Source organism: Ciconia boyciana, chromosome 2, assembly GCF_034638445.1.
Source record: "Ciconia boyciana chromosome 2, ASM3463844v1, whole genome shotgun sequence".
Lineage (NCBI taxonomy): Eukaryota > Metazoa > Chordata > Aves > Ciconiiformes > Ciconiidae > Ciconia > Ciconia boyciana.
Window position 1 is genome coordinate 144809099 of NC_132935.1, and position 17564 is coordinate 144826662.

Consider the following 17564-nt stretch of genomic DNA (forward strand, 5'->3'; position numbering starts at 1 on the left):
TTTCATATTTACATATACAGAAATTTTTGCATTAAAAAACTTGAAAACCAAACCATCTGTACATATAATACAGCAATTAAAGTTTCCATGAATAAAATCTTAAATTTGCAAGTTTGAGTATCATTATATTAAATAAAGCAGCATTAAAATCCAACAAATGGGGATGAGGATGAAGAGGAAAATAATGACCACATAACATTTGTATTCTGCCCTTCCCATATATCTTTTATGCTAGTTGAACCTTTGTTCTCAGCGTAACCTGAAATACCTCCAAATTCTGAGTTTATTTCACTTGTCTGAAATAATTCCAGTAGGGCCTGCACTGGTGAGCTACAAGAACTTCTCTTCTCTTCAGGAACAGACTGTCCATCTGTATTCTTTACGCATAACTCCATATTCTGTTTCTGGGTTTCTCTTTTGTTTCTTCCCAAGTAAAGCTTCACTTTTCTGCGCAGCTTTCCAGACGGTGAACTATGTACAGCGCTGGCAGCCAATTCATTAAGTTCTTTGTTTATAGCAGTATCAGATACCTCAGCCTCCAGAACTACATTGTGCTGCATCTGTTGATGATTATCACATAAATCACGATGTTTCTGGACAAATGTAGGATTGGCATCTGTTTTTTTCAAACACTTTGCTGGTAGAACTACTGCATTATTTAATTTTCGTTTTGGCTGTGATAGGTTTTTTTCTTTTTCACTACAATCTGTAACTTGAGTATGAGAATATAAAGTACACATGCCTTCCTGAAAACACTGTATATTCTTTTTATTTACTTCTGGTTCCAGTATTTCTTCACTGAATGGCTCATAAGCTCGAGACAAGTTCTCCGTGTATGCTTTGTCATCTTTCTGAGGGGGTGGTTGTACCACATTTGATGATACAACTGACTCTCTTAAGTTTGCAGCACAGGAGCAACCAGTTTTAATATTTTCATCATTATTTCTGAACTTACTTCTTAGTTCTGAAGGTTGTGACAGGTGACAATAAAGAACTGAACAGAGAGATCCAGAAATAGGGGTAGGTATTGGCACAGAATTTGGTTGTACTTCTGCAGGCTGGCGATCCAATTTGAGTGCCCGCATTGCCGTATCCTTCCACGAGTAACTTTTCAATGAAATGCGTTGCTTTTTCAGTCGTTCTTTCAGCTCATCTGGTCTAGTTATCTTTCCAATAATAGGAGAAAAATATCCTGTACTACATTTTGTCCTATAATGAAATTATTTAAAATTATTAACAAACACTTGAAAGAAATATGGGTAACATAACTCCATATGCAACAGATTCTAGAAAAGCAACTAAACTGACAAAGCAATTTTTGTTTTTACATTTAAAGGAAGGATATTTAGGGTAGCAACACACTATTTCTACAGGAACAGAGTCCCTTATATTTGAATTTGATGTTTTCTTACTGATTTCTACAGCTCAAAATTGTTTTAAGAATACATGAAGCAGTCTAGTATTTCATTAATTCTCAATTCACAGTGGTATTAAGAATAAAAGAAGCTAATGAATATAACACAATGACTATAAATACTTACAAATATTCTAGGATATATACACACAAAATTAGCAGAATTATATATGCTTTTCTTGACATAGTATTTCAAACCTAACCACTCAGTATTTTTAAAATCACAAAAGGAATAAAGGCCTGCCTTCATTAGGATAGCAGTTGTTTGACTCTATTTGCATTTCCTTTGATTTCACTAAGAATATCTATCTTTCTTCTTTTTTTTTTTTTTAAAGAAATGAGAAAGTTATTCCTTATCTCCTAACTCATTTGCAAACAAATCAGAGCAATCTTGAATTGAGTTACCATTCCAAGTAATGAAGACACTGGCGCCTACAGTCCAAGACATGAACCAAGTCATTCTCTCCCATTTAAGCTTTTAAGAGACGAAGAAGAAAGGAAAATCTGCTTTCTTTGTCCAGCACAGGCAGGACAGAAGCTAAGAAGCTCAGAGTACAGATAAGAAGATCTAGATTAGACTAGAAAAAGTTTTTCCACTGGTAAGGAGATCAGATTGACTGAGGAGGATATAATAGGATACTAAGAATATCAAAGTTTTTAGAGCAAGATGTCCAGACATTGCTGTCCTCCTGTCAGCAATGTTTTAGTACAGTAGATCTTGCTTTTCTGAAGGTGAAGGATAGATAGGATAACTTTTGGCAATTCCTTTCAGTCTCGTTTTCCTGTGATGCTATCTGCACTTTTAATTTTTTTTTTTTTTTTCTAATTTCAGCTTTGTAGACCTGATTTGCCAGGTACAACTGCATTACAAATTTCAGTGATTCATTTCAGAATGAAAAATATGAATTTATTTTGTACCAGATCCAGAATTTCAGAACTAAGTATCTTTATGTTCAATGCCTTAACTCACAGAGACTTTAAAATTAAGGTAAAAAGGTAACTTACCTTTTGATTTTTTTTGCATCATCTTTGTATTCAACAAATTCATAAACAAACTTTGAGATTATATCATCAACAACTTGATACTGTGTGCTTTGTGCAAAATTTCGGTGCTGTTCACTTTCAAGATGCTGGAATTGAAGAAAAAACATGAAACTAATACTACAGACATGAATATACAAGTCAACAGTATGATACGGAGCAGTAAGTAAATATAAAATTAATTTATTACCAGTGTCTCTGAGACATGAACTATTAGTGCCTTCAGCTACCATACATAGAGGAAGCAAACAAGAATTAAAACCTACAAGGGAAAAAATACCCACTTGCTATCCAGAAATCTTTTAAGATAAAAAAATACATTAAACTAGCAAGTAGAAACCATACTTGGTACCACAGTTAAAAGATATGACTGCAACGAAGTGTATACTTGACATTTCACATACTGTTTGCAGATCTTCATATTTCTTCCCACAACATTCACAATATCCTCTCTTTTTTTTGTCCTTCTGAGGGAGCTGAACAGGAGTTCCACAGTCCTTGTCACTATTTATTTTGTTTCTGTTAACAGAAGAGATATATTAATGAGTCTCAAATAAGGAGCTGAGCTCTATACTTGCCTCTCACAGTACGTTAATTCTTATTGCTTAACTCAAAAAAAAAAAAAACCTCCAAAAAACCAACCACCTCTTTATTTCCCCTCAAACTATTTACATTATGTTAGTCAATGCTTAGGGAAAACAAAGAGAAAAATTATATATTAATTAAAAAAAAGATTTACTGCAACAAGACAGGCAGACTCGCTGGAACTATATGTAAGCATAAAACATCCAGGTTAGTAAAGATGTACTACTATCACCGACTCAGAATAAAAAATTCAAAATTGCTAAACAAAGGAAATCTCACTTGACAAATCAAAGGACATACTGAAATCTCTGTGCATAGCTGATAAAAGAAAAAGGAGGTTTGATAAAATCGAAACCAGCAGGAAAAAAAAACAAGTCTTCTAATATCTCATCAACTGTCAGTATTTTTGATGCCAAGAAAACACACAGCAAAAACACTTGGTCTAACAGATGAACTCTCCTTCTTTGGCAAAAGTAAAGAATAATATATTTGTTGGTTATACGTAGCTTTTGAATATGCTGACAAAATGCCATTTTGTCCTGTTTTTCTAGGTACAGGCTAAGTGGAAATAGGAGGGAATGAACCTCAAGTTCTTCCCGGTGATTAAAACACAAAGAGGTTTTCAATAGCTGCTCCATGACCTTCAGAGTCCTCATTTGGGGAGAGCTGCAATTCACTATTAAACCACCTAAGGACAATATGCTAGCAGTAAAGCAAAGCCATCAATCTCTACTTCCCTTTTACTTCAGAGGAATAGTGCCATCTCCCTGTCTAGACAAAAATCATTCTGACAGACTTTACCAAGTATCTGCATAGACATAAGCTCAGGACTTGACATCAAAAAACCTGTCCTGAAAAATCTCTAACTTACAAAGCATAGCAATGTATTGCTCAGCATAAGTGTACACTGCTTTCAATAGTCACTTTCAATCAACAAGTCTAAACTGGTAACACCTGCGCCAGCATTTTTTGGGTTCCACAGGATAGGCTCCACCTAACTGTGTACTTTTACTATTACACTAGCCTTTTCACCTTCCCTCTTCAGAACCATAAAAATCAGAGAACCAGTAAAGCAGGATATAAGCAACAGCATTTATCATCTGAAGATTGAATAACGTCTGCAGGTCTTGCCTAATGCAGAAGCAAGTAGAATTGAATGAATTTTGTGAATATCTTTGTCTGGAATTCTCCCAGACAAAGATGAAACAAGCAAGCACTCCTTTTTCTCTCTCCTGAAAATGACAGTCCTCACATTTACCTGCTGAGTATGAAATAATCTCCCACCTAAATATCTCTTTGGCATATGCCAACCTGAAAGATTAAATAGGAATACTCATTCAAACATAACTCCTGAAATTTTTAATATATCCTATTCCTTAATCCATATAAATTAAATGAATATTGCCTTTTTTTCATTTTTTTTTAAAATGCTTTAAAAAGAATGGGCCTTTCTAACCCCCTCTGAAGACACACCATCAGAAATTGCCTTATTATTGCAAAGGTTATTGCTGTATTATAGTTGCTGTGCTTTTTCATACTGCTACATTCATTGCAATTAAAAAAAAAATCATCATGGCAACATCAGCTGAAAACCTCCAGCAATGTAATAAAGGTGAAGACTAGACATAACCTGAACAGTGGAGAAGCTATTTTATAAAGAAGGTAAGTATCAAACCTAAGTAAGTATTAGACCCCAAGGACAGAAAAACAGCAAAAGTTACTAGATACAGAAAGTTCCACATACAGCAAAGCTACCTTTCACCTACATATCTTTAGTCTCTCATGTGAATCAATTTTAGAAGTCAATGAAAGAATCATTAATACTCCAGATATGAGAGGCAGAAGAAATTCAAAACAATACTTTGATTCACCAAAAAAAACAGATTAAGACTAAGTAGTTTCAAATCATAAAACTGATTTACAAAAAGTCCTAACTGCATCCGGAGTGCTCAAATAGAGCCTAAATGCCAAAACATATCATATAAACACTTGCTGCAAGACCAACTGCAATTCTACTGGGCAGTTGGCATCCACCTTTAATCTCTGAAGAGTTGAAGCAGTATTTGCAGAGTCTAATTTTTATGGACTTTATCAACAATGTGCAATCTTGAGCAACAAGGATTTTGCACTATGACTGAATATTACTGTTTTAAAAATTTTTAACTGCCGACTTCAGCATTATACTGACAAATATCAAAAGGAGTCTTAAGAAATCCACTTCCTGTAAAATACTTACTGGATGGCATCCAAGATGAGGACAAAGAAGAAACCAGTAGCAGAAAGGAAAAAAATATCTTATGCTGACCCACAGTGATAGGAGAAGGCCGCATTTTTGGATGTATGCATCTGTATGTCCAAAAAAAGGACTAAAGACAGGATAAAGAGGGTACAGAAAGAATAGACAGACACCAACAGTTACAGTGCAGCAAATAAATCAGCTGAGACATGGCTATTAGTACTAAATATCACACAAAATTAGAAGCAGAGCAATTATTTTAGAAAACAATTACTTGATAATTATTTTAGAGAACCGCCCTCTCCTCTGTCCACACCTCAATAACAAATTTTCAACAAACCTTTGCTTAGACTGAGTTTGCTTTTGACCAGAAGGATGCTTCTTATCCACCTCAAATGGACTATATGGTTTTGGAACACAGTAGTTCAGAACTGGAAAACTGGACAACTGCAGATAAAATGGTCTGTACTGGCTGTATTAGACAAAAGTAGTGCATTAGAACAATCAGAAAGTGAAAAAGGAGTTTATAGCACAAATGACAATCAGGTCAAAAATCTTGGAAAAGTGTCTCTTTTATATATAACGTACACAGAATGCTAAACAGACAAATATCATAGAATAAGTAATTCCTTCCTTCCTACAAACTTGATACTTTCTCAAAATAGATTTGCCTTGAGTTTCCATAGCTGTCTTACACATTCCCTGGGGTATGGCTTTCATGCCTATTTATTGTTGAGAGTTCAGTAACCAATAAAACTAAGAACAATTTGCATGATGGTACATCTGCGTTCCCAAGAAGTAGCTATAGCAGTTCCTAACATCCAATCCATTAAATTTTTTTTTTCCATTTTACCATTTGCTTCCTTTTTGACAAATTTTAATCAATTCTAATTGATTTATATCTAAAATATATCTATATCTAAAGTATAAAAACTGACCTTTTCATTTTCCAGAAAGATAGTTTTCCTGTACAGCATTGTACTTAGATATCAGAACTAGCAACTGTACCATTGCTCTGACTATATTAAAAATGTTTAAAATAGGGTATGCCAAAAGTTCACATTCTGAATCATTTGACTGAAATGCTGATGCCAGAGTCTGATTTTTTTCCCCAAATTACTATTATAAGCTACCCAGGCAGAAGAAAAAGAGCAAGTCTGCATAACAGGGTCAGCTAAGTATCTTGTTCTGCTTCTAACTTTTACTTACGTTGCATAAACATTTAAACATCAAAAAATATTGTTTATGTTATGTAAACATTTAAAAGTGTTTCAGGTGTTTGGTACACGGCTACATTCAGAAGCCAAATTCACACATATTTATATACTAATTTCTTGTACTTACAACTGTGTTTGTCCAATTCTCCCCACTATCCTCATGTCCCTCATACCTATTACACCAACTCAGCGTAAGACCAGGTTTAGATCTCTTTTTTAAATTCAGGAAAGTGTCAAAGAAATCAGGTCAAAGAATTTGGAGCTTATAAACATCATCATAAAGCAGAAGTTAGTTAAGAACATAAAGGTGCAAAACATGTTGTGCAGAACTGCACTTTCTTATAATTCATTGTTCTCTCAACTTCTGGCAAACTGGTATTTCCTTACACAACCAGGTCTGATCAATTACAGGACCAGAAAGATGTGAAAATTTTAAAGGCTGAAAATATCAGATTTCATGCTACTGAGGATACTGAAATCAGATTAATAGCTTTTTTTTTTTCTTTTTAACAAGAAACACTGAACAGGAAATTAAACCTAATTTCAAGGGACAATTTTAACTATAACAACTTCCCTTTCCTTACACCTAAATAGTCTCTGGAGGAGATGAATGTTACTGAGTTGGGACTACAGGACTGGAATTTAGTACACAAAGTTTTATTGGCCTTTTGGGCTATAGTATTTGGATCTAAGAAAAGATGTCAGGGTTCAAAGCTTCCAGGTTTCCTTTTCATTCATATGGCCCTTGACAGAAAGTAACCCAAAGAATCCATGCTCAGGGTCTACAAACTGGAGCTACATATTAACTTTCCACTTCCATTACCTATTGCAAATATTCCCTACTACACTACTACCTGCTCAGTCTCATTCAGTGGCTAAACACAGACACCTACCCAGAGCATGCAGAGATGAAAATTTTGTATCTTATAATAACAGGACAGTATGCCTGGCATCTAAAGTCAGGAAGTTGAAGGAAATTGAAATCTGAAGGCCACTTCCTCAAGGCATACTAAATATTTCTGAATTACTCAGTTTGAGAACCACATTATTGAATGCACGAAGAGAACACTTACTGACTTCTATCTTCCACCTTGACAAATGGATTTTTCAGTCTACCTGGCTCAAGGGGGAGAAAAAGAAATTAAGAGAGAAATACTTTTCTTCATTCGTCAAGTTACTCCAGTATCTGAATAAATAAGCAGACATTACTTTAGAACTAATTATGTACATGTTTTGACAAACTCTGGATTTCCATGAAGTTTTTCTACACCCTTTTCCTAGACATACAAATTAGAATACAGCAGCATGTTTGACCAGATGAGAACTGTAATACATTTTAAAGCGTTCAGAATGTAAGGCAAAACAAAAGACTTTATAATTGAAATACTTACTTCTTGACTTTGGAGCAGTAACTTGTTTTCCCTATTGGAAAAAAGAGAGAAGGTATAAAATCCCTGTGAATATTATTCTGCATTTTAGTAAAGATTTAGCTGTAGGTAATTTTAAGTTATGAGGGTCTCCCTGTATTAATCATGACTTCATACACAGCCACGATAAATTTTGCAGGCAACTAAGCTCATTAGTACTTCAGAAATATGGTGACATGTTTCCCAAATAAATATTTATTTCTACACTGCAAAGAAGTATTCTCCTTGAGACATTTCAATTTGTTTTTCCTAAAACCAAAACCAAACAGAAAACCCACACAGGTAAATTTATTCACTTAATCTCTCTGTTCCCCCAAAATACCTTGCCATGGTTGAAAGTTGATTCTTAAATATGGATAACATTTTTACAACACTTTACATAAATGCTAAAAAACTACAAGCTGTCAGATGCCACCAAAAACCGCAGATAGCAACAAACAATTCTTCTCATTTGAATGGATTTACACAGGTTGTGGGGTTTTTTTTTAGCAATGAAGATTAAAATTAAAAGGTGTATTTTGTCTTCAGAAAAGAGTAAAGTCTACATTCAAGCATCAGCTGTTAGCTGTAATTGATTCTGGTAAAGGTACAAACTTGTAGTTTATACTATTTGCAAAAAAACCCCACCCTGCTACCCATGAACACCAATATACTGATGATTTATCAGAGGATTTCATGTGGCCTCAATAATTAGCCAATATTGCATTCCAAAACTACATAATATACACTAGATGGTATGCTTCCATTTACTTATCACAGATCCCTGCCTAGACTAGATAATTGTACAACTTCCCGTGTTTAATTTAAATTACAGAGCAACTGCAGATGGATCACACAAGCAGCTAAAACAGTTTCAGTGTCTCACTCTATCATACACTAAAATCTGGAGAAATCAGGATTTTCACATGCCAACCGCACAGAATAGCTCAAAGATGCTTTATGCTAGTTCTCTAAAAGACTAGGAAGGAAAAGATGCAGAGTTGAGCAACTACACAGATTTTCTAGAGACAGCTGCTTCAGGAAATGTAACTGTGATTCTTCAAAAGGGTCCAACAAAAGGAAAGTGTGTGTCATACAGAAAATTATACCAGGCAACTTCACCACAATCTACAACATACTAAAACCAAGCTACAATTTTTTTGTATTATTTATTGGTTTTGAGGCAGGCAGAATGGAAGTTTCAGACAGTTCAGTACTTCTGACTCTTAGATATCCTTTGTAAGAGCAAAGGTCTACACATTATTTAATCAATGCTATTATGGAATTTATTTTTTAATAATGCTGAAATGTATAGCTAACACTTTCTCTTTTCCAAAGATGGTTTTAAAATCAATTCATAAAACATACTGGTCTGTGAAAAACTGAACACGAGCATGACTTTATTAAAATAAAATCTCTAAGCTTCATGGTAGGTAGTATTTAGTACATCTGTGTTTTCTCAGTTAATGAAACAAACAGCATTTTCACAAATGGCAAAGAGCCACTTACCACATCTTTAAAAGAACTGCCTGCTCTTTTGATTAGGTACAACTCCTTTTTCTTTTGTTCAATGTAATTCTTAACATCTGGCAAAAAGAGGGAGAATTATACTCAACTGAGTTTATTTTTGTATGTTTGAAGTCATTTGTCATTTTTAGTATTTTGAATTCAACAAAAGGATAATTAAATGAACGTTACAAGTTCAAGTTAGGCTTCATCAAACAAAAATATTTACCATCAATATGAAGGATCTTCACTCCCCAGCTCAAAGCATTGGATAGTATACTACCAGAGGGGATTAAGTCCTGCAAACAATAAATTATATATTAATAATTTTAAGCAATATATGTTAGATTATGTAAAATAATTATGAATATATTACAACATTAATATGAAAGCTGAGATCAAAATGCAGATGCTTTGCTTCTTGCCAAAAGACTATCACTTTCCTCAACTGACTTTTCTATCTCTGTGCCACAGCGCTTCACCATCAAAAGACTATATTTAACCTTTCATAAAGCCAAAACTGTTCTCTATTTTCACATTTTATAGTAAGATTTGTAGACAGTGAATTCATACATTACCTTCACGAGCACCTCTCAAATGCTAGCTACATTAACAATCCTGATAAATTATAATACTGGTCATAAGACTCCACAGACTTTTAATTCTTCAGGAAGTACCCAGAAAGCATGACCTGACAGTTTTACTTAGGACAATCCCTCAACTCCTGCCTGTGTTCCATGAGGGACTTCTCTCTTAGACCACTAAGACCACTCTTATTACTGCCTGTTTTCCAGAAGAGCAAACCCAAAGTTTCTCAAGCATGAATTTGTTGATTACTTGGCTTACCTGCTCTTTGATTGCTTTTTCAACTAAGGATTTTCCTCTGCTCATACGTACCTATATTAAAACAGAAACACATTTGTAGCAAGTTAGAACTCATTTCAAAAAACCAAAAAGACAATTTACATTGTTGCTAACAAATACATATTTTAGCTATGATAGTCTCCTTTTGTTAACTGTACTGCTATTTTTCATTAATACACATCTTCCCCACAAGGTTACAGTTGAGACAGTCTGGGCAGAAAAGAAAAAAACAAAAGAAAAAACCCCCAACAAGTAATTGTTTTCAGCCAAAGCAGGTCACTGCATGGATGAAGCAACGTTAGTGCTGGAACAGCATAAATGGTGGGAATAAGCAGCCAGTGGCACACGCCAAAACATGAGGTTTCATCAGCTGGACTTGTGCCAAATTAAGCTAACAGTCATGAGTATAATCACAGCCTCCCTCTTATCCCCATTTTTTCTATCACCAGTGCATCTTCTTTTCTACTGTATGATATTTATTCATAATGAGTATGCCTTTACCTATCCAGGTTATTGGCAAAATGATGTGATCTCACCTGTGCAATGCAAAGCCCAGCCCACAGACTGGCTCGCAGTCGTGCTTCTAAATAATTACCATGTCTATAGTACAGCTAATTGTTTCCAACTGTGTTTTGAAAGGATGCAAGACTTGCCCATGTAAGATACTTCACATAAACATGCACAAATTCAGATACTAACTGTTGCAATTAACATGATCCTCTAAGAAAGAGCTCAGAAAAACTTAATATTCATAATGTTCAATTTTAATGATTCCCTTGAACTGCTATCAAAGAGTGCTTCTGTAGATATCTGCACTAACAACGTCACAGCAGCCAGATATTAATAAGCTGTGTTGCTAAAGAGACAGGAACCACTGGATGCCATTGCAAGCCTATCCATATTGATCTCTGTCAAACGTAACAATGACAGTAAGTCAGGCATACTATATTAGAACAGGTTTTAGTGTAGTCTGCTTATTAGCAGAAAAGGCTCCTTTTTTTAATTAGTTTTTGAAACTTTGCTGAATTAGTTTCAGTTAGCCAAGCTCAACAAGTTAGCCTAGCTTAACAAGTTAGCCTGAACTAGTTTAAAAGTATGTTTGACCTGTTAAAACAAACACACACACAAAAAACCTTATTCACACAAGGAACTGTTGCCATCTTTAGGAAACAAAAACAGGAGAAAAACTGTAAGAGCATATCCCATGGGTTGTACCCGATTTGCAGTATTATTACCAAGAAACTTACCGTATCTACTACCTTAAATGAACTTCCATCATGTCGATCTTTTCGGTTGCTAGGATGAGGTGAACTATTTCCTCCATTACGTGCAGATTCTGGGCTAGGAACAGGAGAAATCTGACCAAGAGTTGGTGCAAATTTTGCCTCCTTTTTATTAGACACCAGATAGCTGATATCTTTACTAAGAAAACTCTCCACTCTCTAAATGTAAAGATATAAACCAAGTAATTATTTCAGGACAGTAAATCAGTAACTCAGTTTTACATTGCATACTTTAAAGAAAAGTGACAAAACTTCTAGAAATATTAAGTTCAAAACCATTGAATTAATGAGAAGATATTTTCTAAAGATCTGGATAACCATTACAATTGAGCTGTAGTAGCATCTTACCAGTCACAAGTTCTAATTTCAGCTTCTCAATTTTGTAATCTCTATCAAAAGAGCTTTGCTTTGTTTTGATTATTATCATTCTTTGAACTATGTAGCTGTAATACTTTCTAAACAGAAGAATCCAAACACTGCATTGAGAAACAACAGAATAATTCAAGGAAAAATCACCGTTTATATAATTTTATGTAACCTAAATTATGTAGAAGGTTCAGCTAGACTTAAAAGGCATCTGTATGCAAATGTAATTTCCAGTTTGCAAGAAGCTATAAATTTATTGAGTTTAGAACCAGCAGAAAAATTAAAATTTCAGGATAGCTACCATGTTTCACACCTACAGTCTTCATAACACTTCTCAAAAATGTAGAAGACTTAAGTAGATTCGTAATATTTTCATACTCAGCAGGACAAAATACGTGGTTATCCTATGCTCACTCTCTTCCATTTTGCTCCTTCAGTCTTTCATTACCAACTGTTGTGTGATGATCAGCTCTATTTGCCTTGTTATTTCTTGGCAGTTTATGTAGCTTAAAACATTTTCCTCTTCTCCACTAATCAGTATGGAAAGCACAAATTGCACAGGCAGCAAGCTTGAAACTGTGCCCTCCAATTCTGCTCTACGTACCTTTTACAGAAAGGGGACATACAGAGAGAGGCACTTTTGAGTGCACTCCACACAAGTAACAACGAAACACATGGTAGTTGCTCTTGAGGGTGCTGGGCACCTCAGATTTAGGCATATACTCCTCAGAATAAAACAGAAAAACTTCCTTTTCAGTCTTCAATTTGCAACCTTACCTTTCACATATGAATTCCAAAAATTCTGTTTTAGAGAGAAAGGCAAAAGATAGCATGCACTCATTTAATGCTAAATGTAAAGAGATGCATTTAACTTGAAACCGTGTTATTGCTATTCCTTGCCTCTACTATGATTTCAGACAGCATCTTGATTTACAAGCGTCAGTTTCATAAAACTGCTCAATGCTCCTCTGAGGTCAAAGAAGTATTGCCAAAGCAACATTCAGAATAGCTAGCAATTTAAGAAGATCCCTTTTGCTTCTGTGGGTAAAGGGTGTTTAATACTTTAACTGCCAAGATTCCTCTACACTAAAGTATTCAACTTTAAAGTGGACTAAGCAACTGCATTGCTTGTGTGTTACTATGATATCCTGTACGTGGCTTGTATCAAAGTGTTTCTTCCATAGAGAAAAGAGAATTAGGAAAAAAAAAGTATTAAGATGCTTATAAAATTTATGATTTAAATAAGAGTATTTAAAAATACGCATTAACATATCCCATGCAGAAAGTACTTACTGAAGTTACTGACTTTCAGTAAGCATATGCAAAACACTTCCTCTAATCTCTTTCAGGTTCAGCTGAACAACTTTAGTTGTAACACGTAAACATGTCAATATAGTCAGAAGCAGCAGAAAAAAAGTCACCTCAAACAATGAAACTTATTAACTTTGGATAAAATTTTAAGCAAATGAATAATCAACTGAAAACAAACCTTTATAATAAACACTTTTGTTACAATTAGCAAAGCCGTTTCTAGCAAAAAACCCTCCACAAAATAATTTGTTAAGCTAATTGTTTGTATTAAACATTAAGACAAACATAAAACCATAAAATCCTGTCACATATAAAATACAAATAACATTAAAATGCAGTCACAAAGAATGTGGAAAAGGCATTCCACATGCAGATTTTCTTCTAGTTTCATAAAGGTCTCTGCTCATTAACTTACCCCTCCTAGCTCTTTGAGGTCCTTTCCTATTTTTTCAGAGATCACATTTGATGGAATATCAAGGTAAAACACCTTCCCAGTAAGTGGCTTATATTTAAGTTTCTCTGGTTTTCCTGTATCTTTTTTCACATTCTTCAGAGATGATCTTATCTTTTCTGTTTTTGCTTGCATTCCATCCGCTGCAAAAAGAAAAGGGAATTAAAACCCAGTCCTGTTTAATGAACTGTGTTTCTTTTTTTCTTTTCAAAAAGGAAAATTCCTAAATTATGGAAGTGGACAAGGCAAGCTTCCATGCAATATAGGACTTTTAAAAAATAGCTGTATGTTAAACATGTCAAAACCAAGACATTAATAATAATACCACATATAACCCTTAAAAGTTTCTTCTTAAAATCATATCCTAAAACGGACTTTTGATTTCAGTGGCTATACAATGCCATCAATTTTCTCACCTAGTTCGGCAAGTATTTGCTATCTCTGTACTACAGTACATACACTACTTGCACTGTCACTGAGAATCACAAGAACACCGTTTTAGAAGAGAGTCTGTCTGTCTCTCTTATTCATCTGAAACAAAAAGGACTCAGACTCATTAGAACAAAAACCAGTCAGAAGTAACTGAAACACCAACAAATAAAAGACCTAGAACCTACTATTTGTCTGAATTTTGAGCACCCACCTGACATGCGGGAAAGCTAAGCTTAAAGTTCAGAACCATTCCAGTTATGACCACTCTTTCTGTCCCAGTGAATTTTACTCTAAAACTAAGAAAACACATACAGCAATTAAACTGTGCTGATGAACTTTCCTGATGCTCAACACAGAGCTATCCACGCAGGCCTAACTGTTAGACTAGACATTAAAATAAGCAAGTAAAAAAATTCAGTATGGGTAAGAAATAAGCCTCATTTCTCAAGGGAAATCTTGGAGTGTGGTAGAGTTCTATGAGAACATCAGCTCAATACTAAGTAGTAATCAAAAAAAAATTATAAATTGCTAAGAAACAGAAAATAAAATGGTTAATTTTATTATGCCACTTCATAAATGCAGGACTCAGCCACATCTTAAATACAGCCTGCAAAAGAGTAACAAGGATGATCAAAGGCATGAAGAATGATCTTGTAGATTAAGACTTTGTCAGTTTGTAAAATAAATGATTTAGAGGAAAACTAATACAGATATACAAAATCAAGAAGAACAGAGAGAGAATGGCTAAACAGCCTATTCCAGTAGAAGAGCTACGGGGCACCAAACACATCTAGGAGTCAGGTACAAAATGAAAAACAGGAATTGATTCTCTATGCAACAGGGCAACCCTGTGTAGTAGGATGTGATTTCTAGGGAAGGCCGTACAAGTACAAGGAAGAGGAATACTTTGAGGTGTCCTAAATGCACAGAAGTGACATGCAACTCATGAAGTCCCTGTAGCTAAACATAGCTGGAAACTAGAATAATATTATTAGGTGAAAGTAATTATACCTTCTCTGTTCTTACATACTTCCACAGGAATCCATTTACAACCAATGACAGAGAGAGAATCATCCAAGACTTGCACATGATCAGTTTTACATTGTCTTTTCTTCCTCACTGACTGACATCCTACTCCTAGTTGCTTCTCTTCTGGAGAAGCTCAAAAAAGACAATGAGGGCTGCTGCAGGAAGTGAGCAGGCCTCTTCTGGAGACAAAAAGCCAACATGCAAAACAGTCCCTCTGTTATGTATTCTCTCCCTCCCTGAAATCGTCTTAGGCGAGGGAGCAGAACTCATACTGCAAGATTCTGTAAGTAATGGTTATGAACACACATAAGCAAAGCAGGAACAGCAGTCATCTTTGTAGAATCTAGGAGACTAAAAGAATTAGAGAAATAGGAAAATGGGGAGGCTTAGGATAGTGTAACTGATTCAGAATCTGATCAGAAAAGATGGATGATAAGCAGGTGTGCAAGTGAAATTCCATAGATGACCAGGGATCAATATGGTGTTATATCCAGAACACATGTGCGATGGCCAGGGCAGCTCAAAAATTAACACACTAAATACAGGAATTAATATTGGAAAAGACATATTAAACTTCTTAGGGATAATCAAAAGTTTGGAGTGAGTTAGCAGTACTGTAATAACAGTAAAGAGTCTCTCTTTTAAAGCGCCTGCATTTTAATACCCTGAGGAGGCCTTCCATGGATGCTCCTGACACCAGCAAAGATCTGCCTGGGTGGAACAGTTTGCACGGCAGTGGCCTAGCGAATTTCAACGTAGCTACTAGCTTCTTTGCACTGCAAGCTTCTTGTAAAATGGAACAAGTTAGCTAGCTACCTTTTCAGTTACACACTTTTATGTTTAATTCCCCAAACCATGCAAAGGTTATTTCAGCTGTCCACCTCTAACAAAGCCAGCCCAAGGCGTGCTCGCCCGCTAGCCGTCAGGAAGGCAAGGCAAGAGGCCCAAAACCCAGCAGCAGGCTGACTGCGGGGGCTCACAACGAGAGCCAGCAAGGCAGCACCGGCACTAGGCCGCGGCTGAAAGCGACCCTGCTGATGGTGGGAAAGGCTCGGACCCCATCCCCCCCCTACCCCGAGCTCCGAGCCGGGGCGCAGCAGCTCCCCCCCCGGGCAACCCCCAGCGACCCGCCGCTTACGGGGACGCGCTTCTTTGTCGGCGGCCTCCGCAGCGCTCGGTTTCATCTTCCCGCGGAGTCACATCCTCCTCTCCTCTCCGCCCGCCGACAGACCTGCAGGGGTTCAGCAGAGCCGCTAAGCTCCCCGGTAAGCAGCAGCGCCAGGCCCCCTTCCCCGGCAGCTCCAAGCCCTCGCCTCCGCTCCGGCTGAAGCCCGGCCACCCGCCTCCAACCCCCCCACCCCGGGCTCCCGGCCCGCTCCGCCGCAGCGTTGGGGCCGGCGCGGGTCTGCGGGTGGTGCTGTGCCGTGCCTCGCCTCACCAGGCTTTCCCGCCTCCGCCAGCCCCAGCCCGCTGCGCTGGGCCTCGCTCCTCCTCCCGGGAGAGCGGCGCCGCTGTCCCAGGGGCGCCCGGTGCCCCGCCGCGGGCCGCGCTTCACCAACGGTCGGCCCGGGCCGCGCGCACGCGGTAGGGCGCGGGCAGGCGGGACGAAGGGCGGGAGCCGACCGCCGGGGGTGGAGGGAGGAGCACGGCGGGGAGGTGCTGCGAGTCGGGGTGCGGGGCCGCGGCGAGGTCCTTCCCGCGAAGGGGGGGGCGGAAACGAAAGGAGTCCCTCGGCGTAGGGGGGCTCCGCGGGGGCGGGAGGTCAGCGGCCGTTACTGCGGGAGGCGGCACTCTCTCCCCCCTCCCCCCTGCCTCCCTTCCTCACCGCACCTCGGGGGCCGGGGCGGGCCGGTGGGCGCCCTCCTCAGCAGAAAGCCCGGGGAAGTGTTTCTCCGCCCGGCCCCGGCAAGGTGGGGGGAGCCTTCCGAGGAGCAACCGCTCGGTTCAGCGACCTTCCGGCGGTGCCGGCAGGCCGAGGACTTAACCGGGTTCAGCTCCTCCCGCCCCCGAGGCTCCCCCTCCCCTCCCCTCCCGGGGCATTCCCTAGCTCAAGGGCGGGTCAGGTCGCTGGCCCAGTTCAGGGCACGGCTTGACAATCTGCGGCTGTGCTGGGACTTGGGGGCTGTGACAGGCGGCTGGGGGGCCTGGCTGAGGATGCTCCACATTTTCATTGCGGAAGGCTTTGCCTTCGGAGGTCACAACCCGGTTGTTGCTTATAAACGCATTATATATGCTATTCTGGAAAGTAGTTTTGTTATAAAATCAGTTAAAAATATATTTAAAAAGACACCACCACCCCCAAAGTAGTAGTTGTTAGCATCTGAGAGGCTAATCTTGGTTTATGCAGCTTAATCTTTCTTATCTTTTATTTGAAACTTAGTAGAAATAGCAAAACATAATGTGGCTATAGATCAAATAAAAAG

General features: G+C 37.8%; 2 protein-coding genes across 19 annotated transcripts in view; one reads left to right on the forward strand and one right to left on the reverse strand.

The window, feature by feature from the left end:
- On the reverse strand, nucleotides 1-17118 carry DBF4 (DBF4-CDC7 kinase regulatory subunit). 4 transcript variants are annotated; one of them, XM_072854323.1, is made up of 13 exons: nucleotides 16972-17118; nucleotides 16280-16372; nucleotides 13645-13823; nucleotides 11517-11711; nucleotides 10252-10302; nucleotides 9635-9704; nucleotides 9409-9485; nucleotides 7885-7915; nucleotides 7567-7609; nucleotides 5617-5748; nucleotides 2860-2974; nucleotides 2420-2544; nucleotides 2-1209 (listed from the first exon to the last, which is right to left on the reverse strand). In XM_072854323.1, exons 2-13 carry the CDS (start codon nucleotides 16323-16325, stop codon nucleotides 144-146), a joined length of 2130 nt encoding a protein of 709 aa, XP_072710424.1. In that variant the 5' UTR covers nucleotides 16326-16372; nucleotides 16972-17118; the 3' UTR covers nucleotides 2-143. The 4 variants fall into 4 exon arrangements, with proteins under 4 accessions (XP_072710426.1, XP_072710424.1, XP_072710425.1 ...); XM_072854324.1 differs by lacking the exon at nucleotides 16972-17118 and adding an exon at nucleotides 16570-16779; XM_072854322.1 differs by lacking the exon at nucleotides 16972-17118 and adding an exon at nucleotides 16580-16777.
- SLC25A40 (solute carrier family 25 member 40) overlaps nucleotides 16213-17564 on the forward strand; it is a 23532-nt gene continuing 22180 nt past the window's right edge. For 4 of the 15 annotated variants that reach the window (XM_072854333.1, XM_072854338.1, XM_072854327.1 and 1 more), the window contains exon 1: nucleotides 16586-16725. The gene's annotated coding sequence lies outside the window, so the exon portion shown is untranslated. Of the gene's footprint in view, nucleotides 16407-16585; nucleotides 16726-17564 lie in introns of those variants that run through there. The other 11 variants (XM_072854336.1, XM_072854342.1, XM_072854341.1 and 8 more) reach the window with 6 other exon arrangements.

Coding starts and splice junctions, on each gene's coding strand:
- DBF4 (XM_072854323.1), bottom strand. CDS start 16,325: ATGAAACCGAGCGCTGCGGAGGCCGCCGACAAAGAAGCGCGTCCCC. Junction 10,303..11,516: donor CATTTAAGGTAGTAGATACG/GTAAGTTTCTTG, acceptor GTTTTAATATAG/GTACGTATGAGCAGAGGAAA. Junction 5,749..7,566: donor AAGGTGGAAGATAGAAGTCA/GTAAGTGTTCTC, acceptor TGTCTAATACAG/CCAGTACAGACCATTTTATC.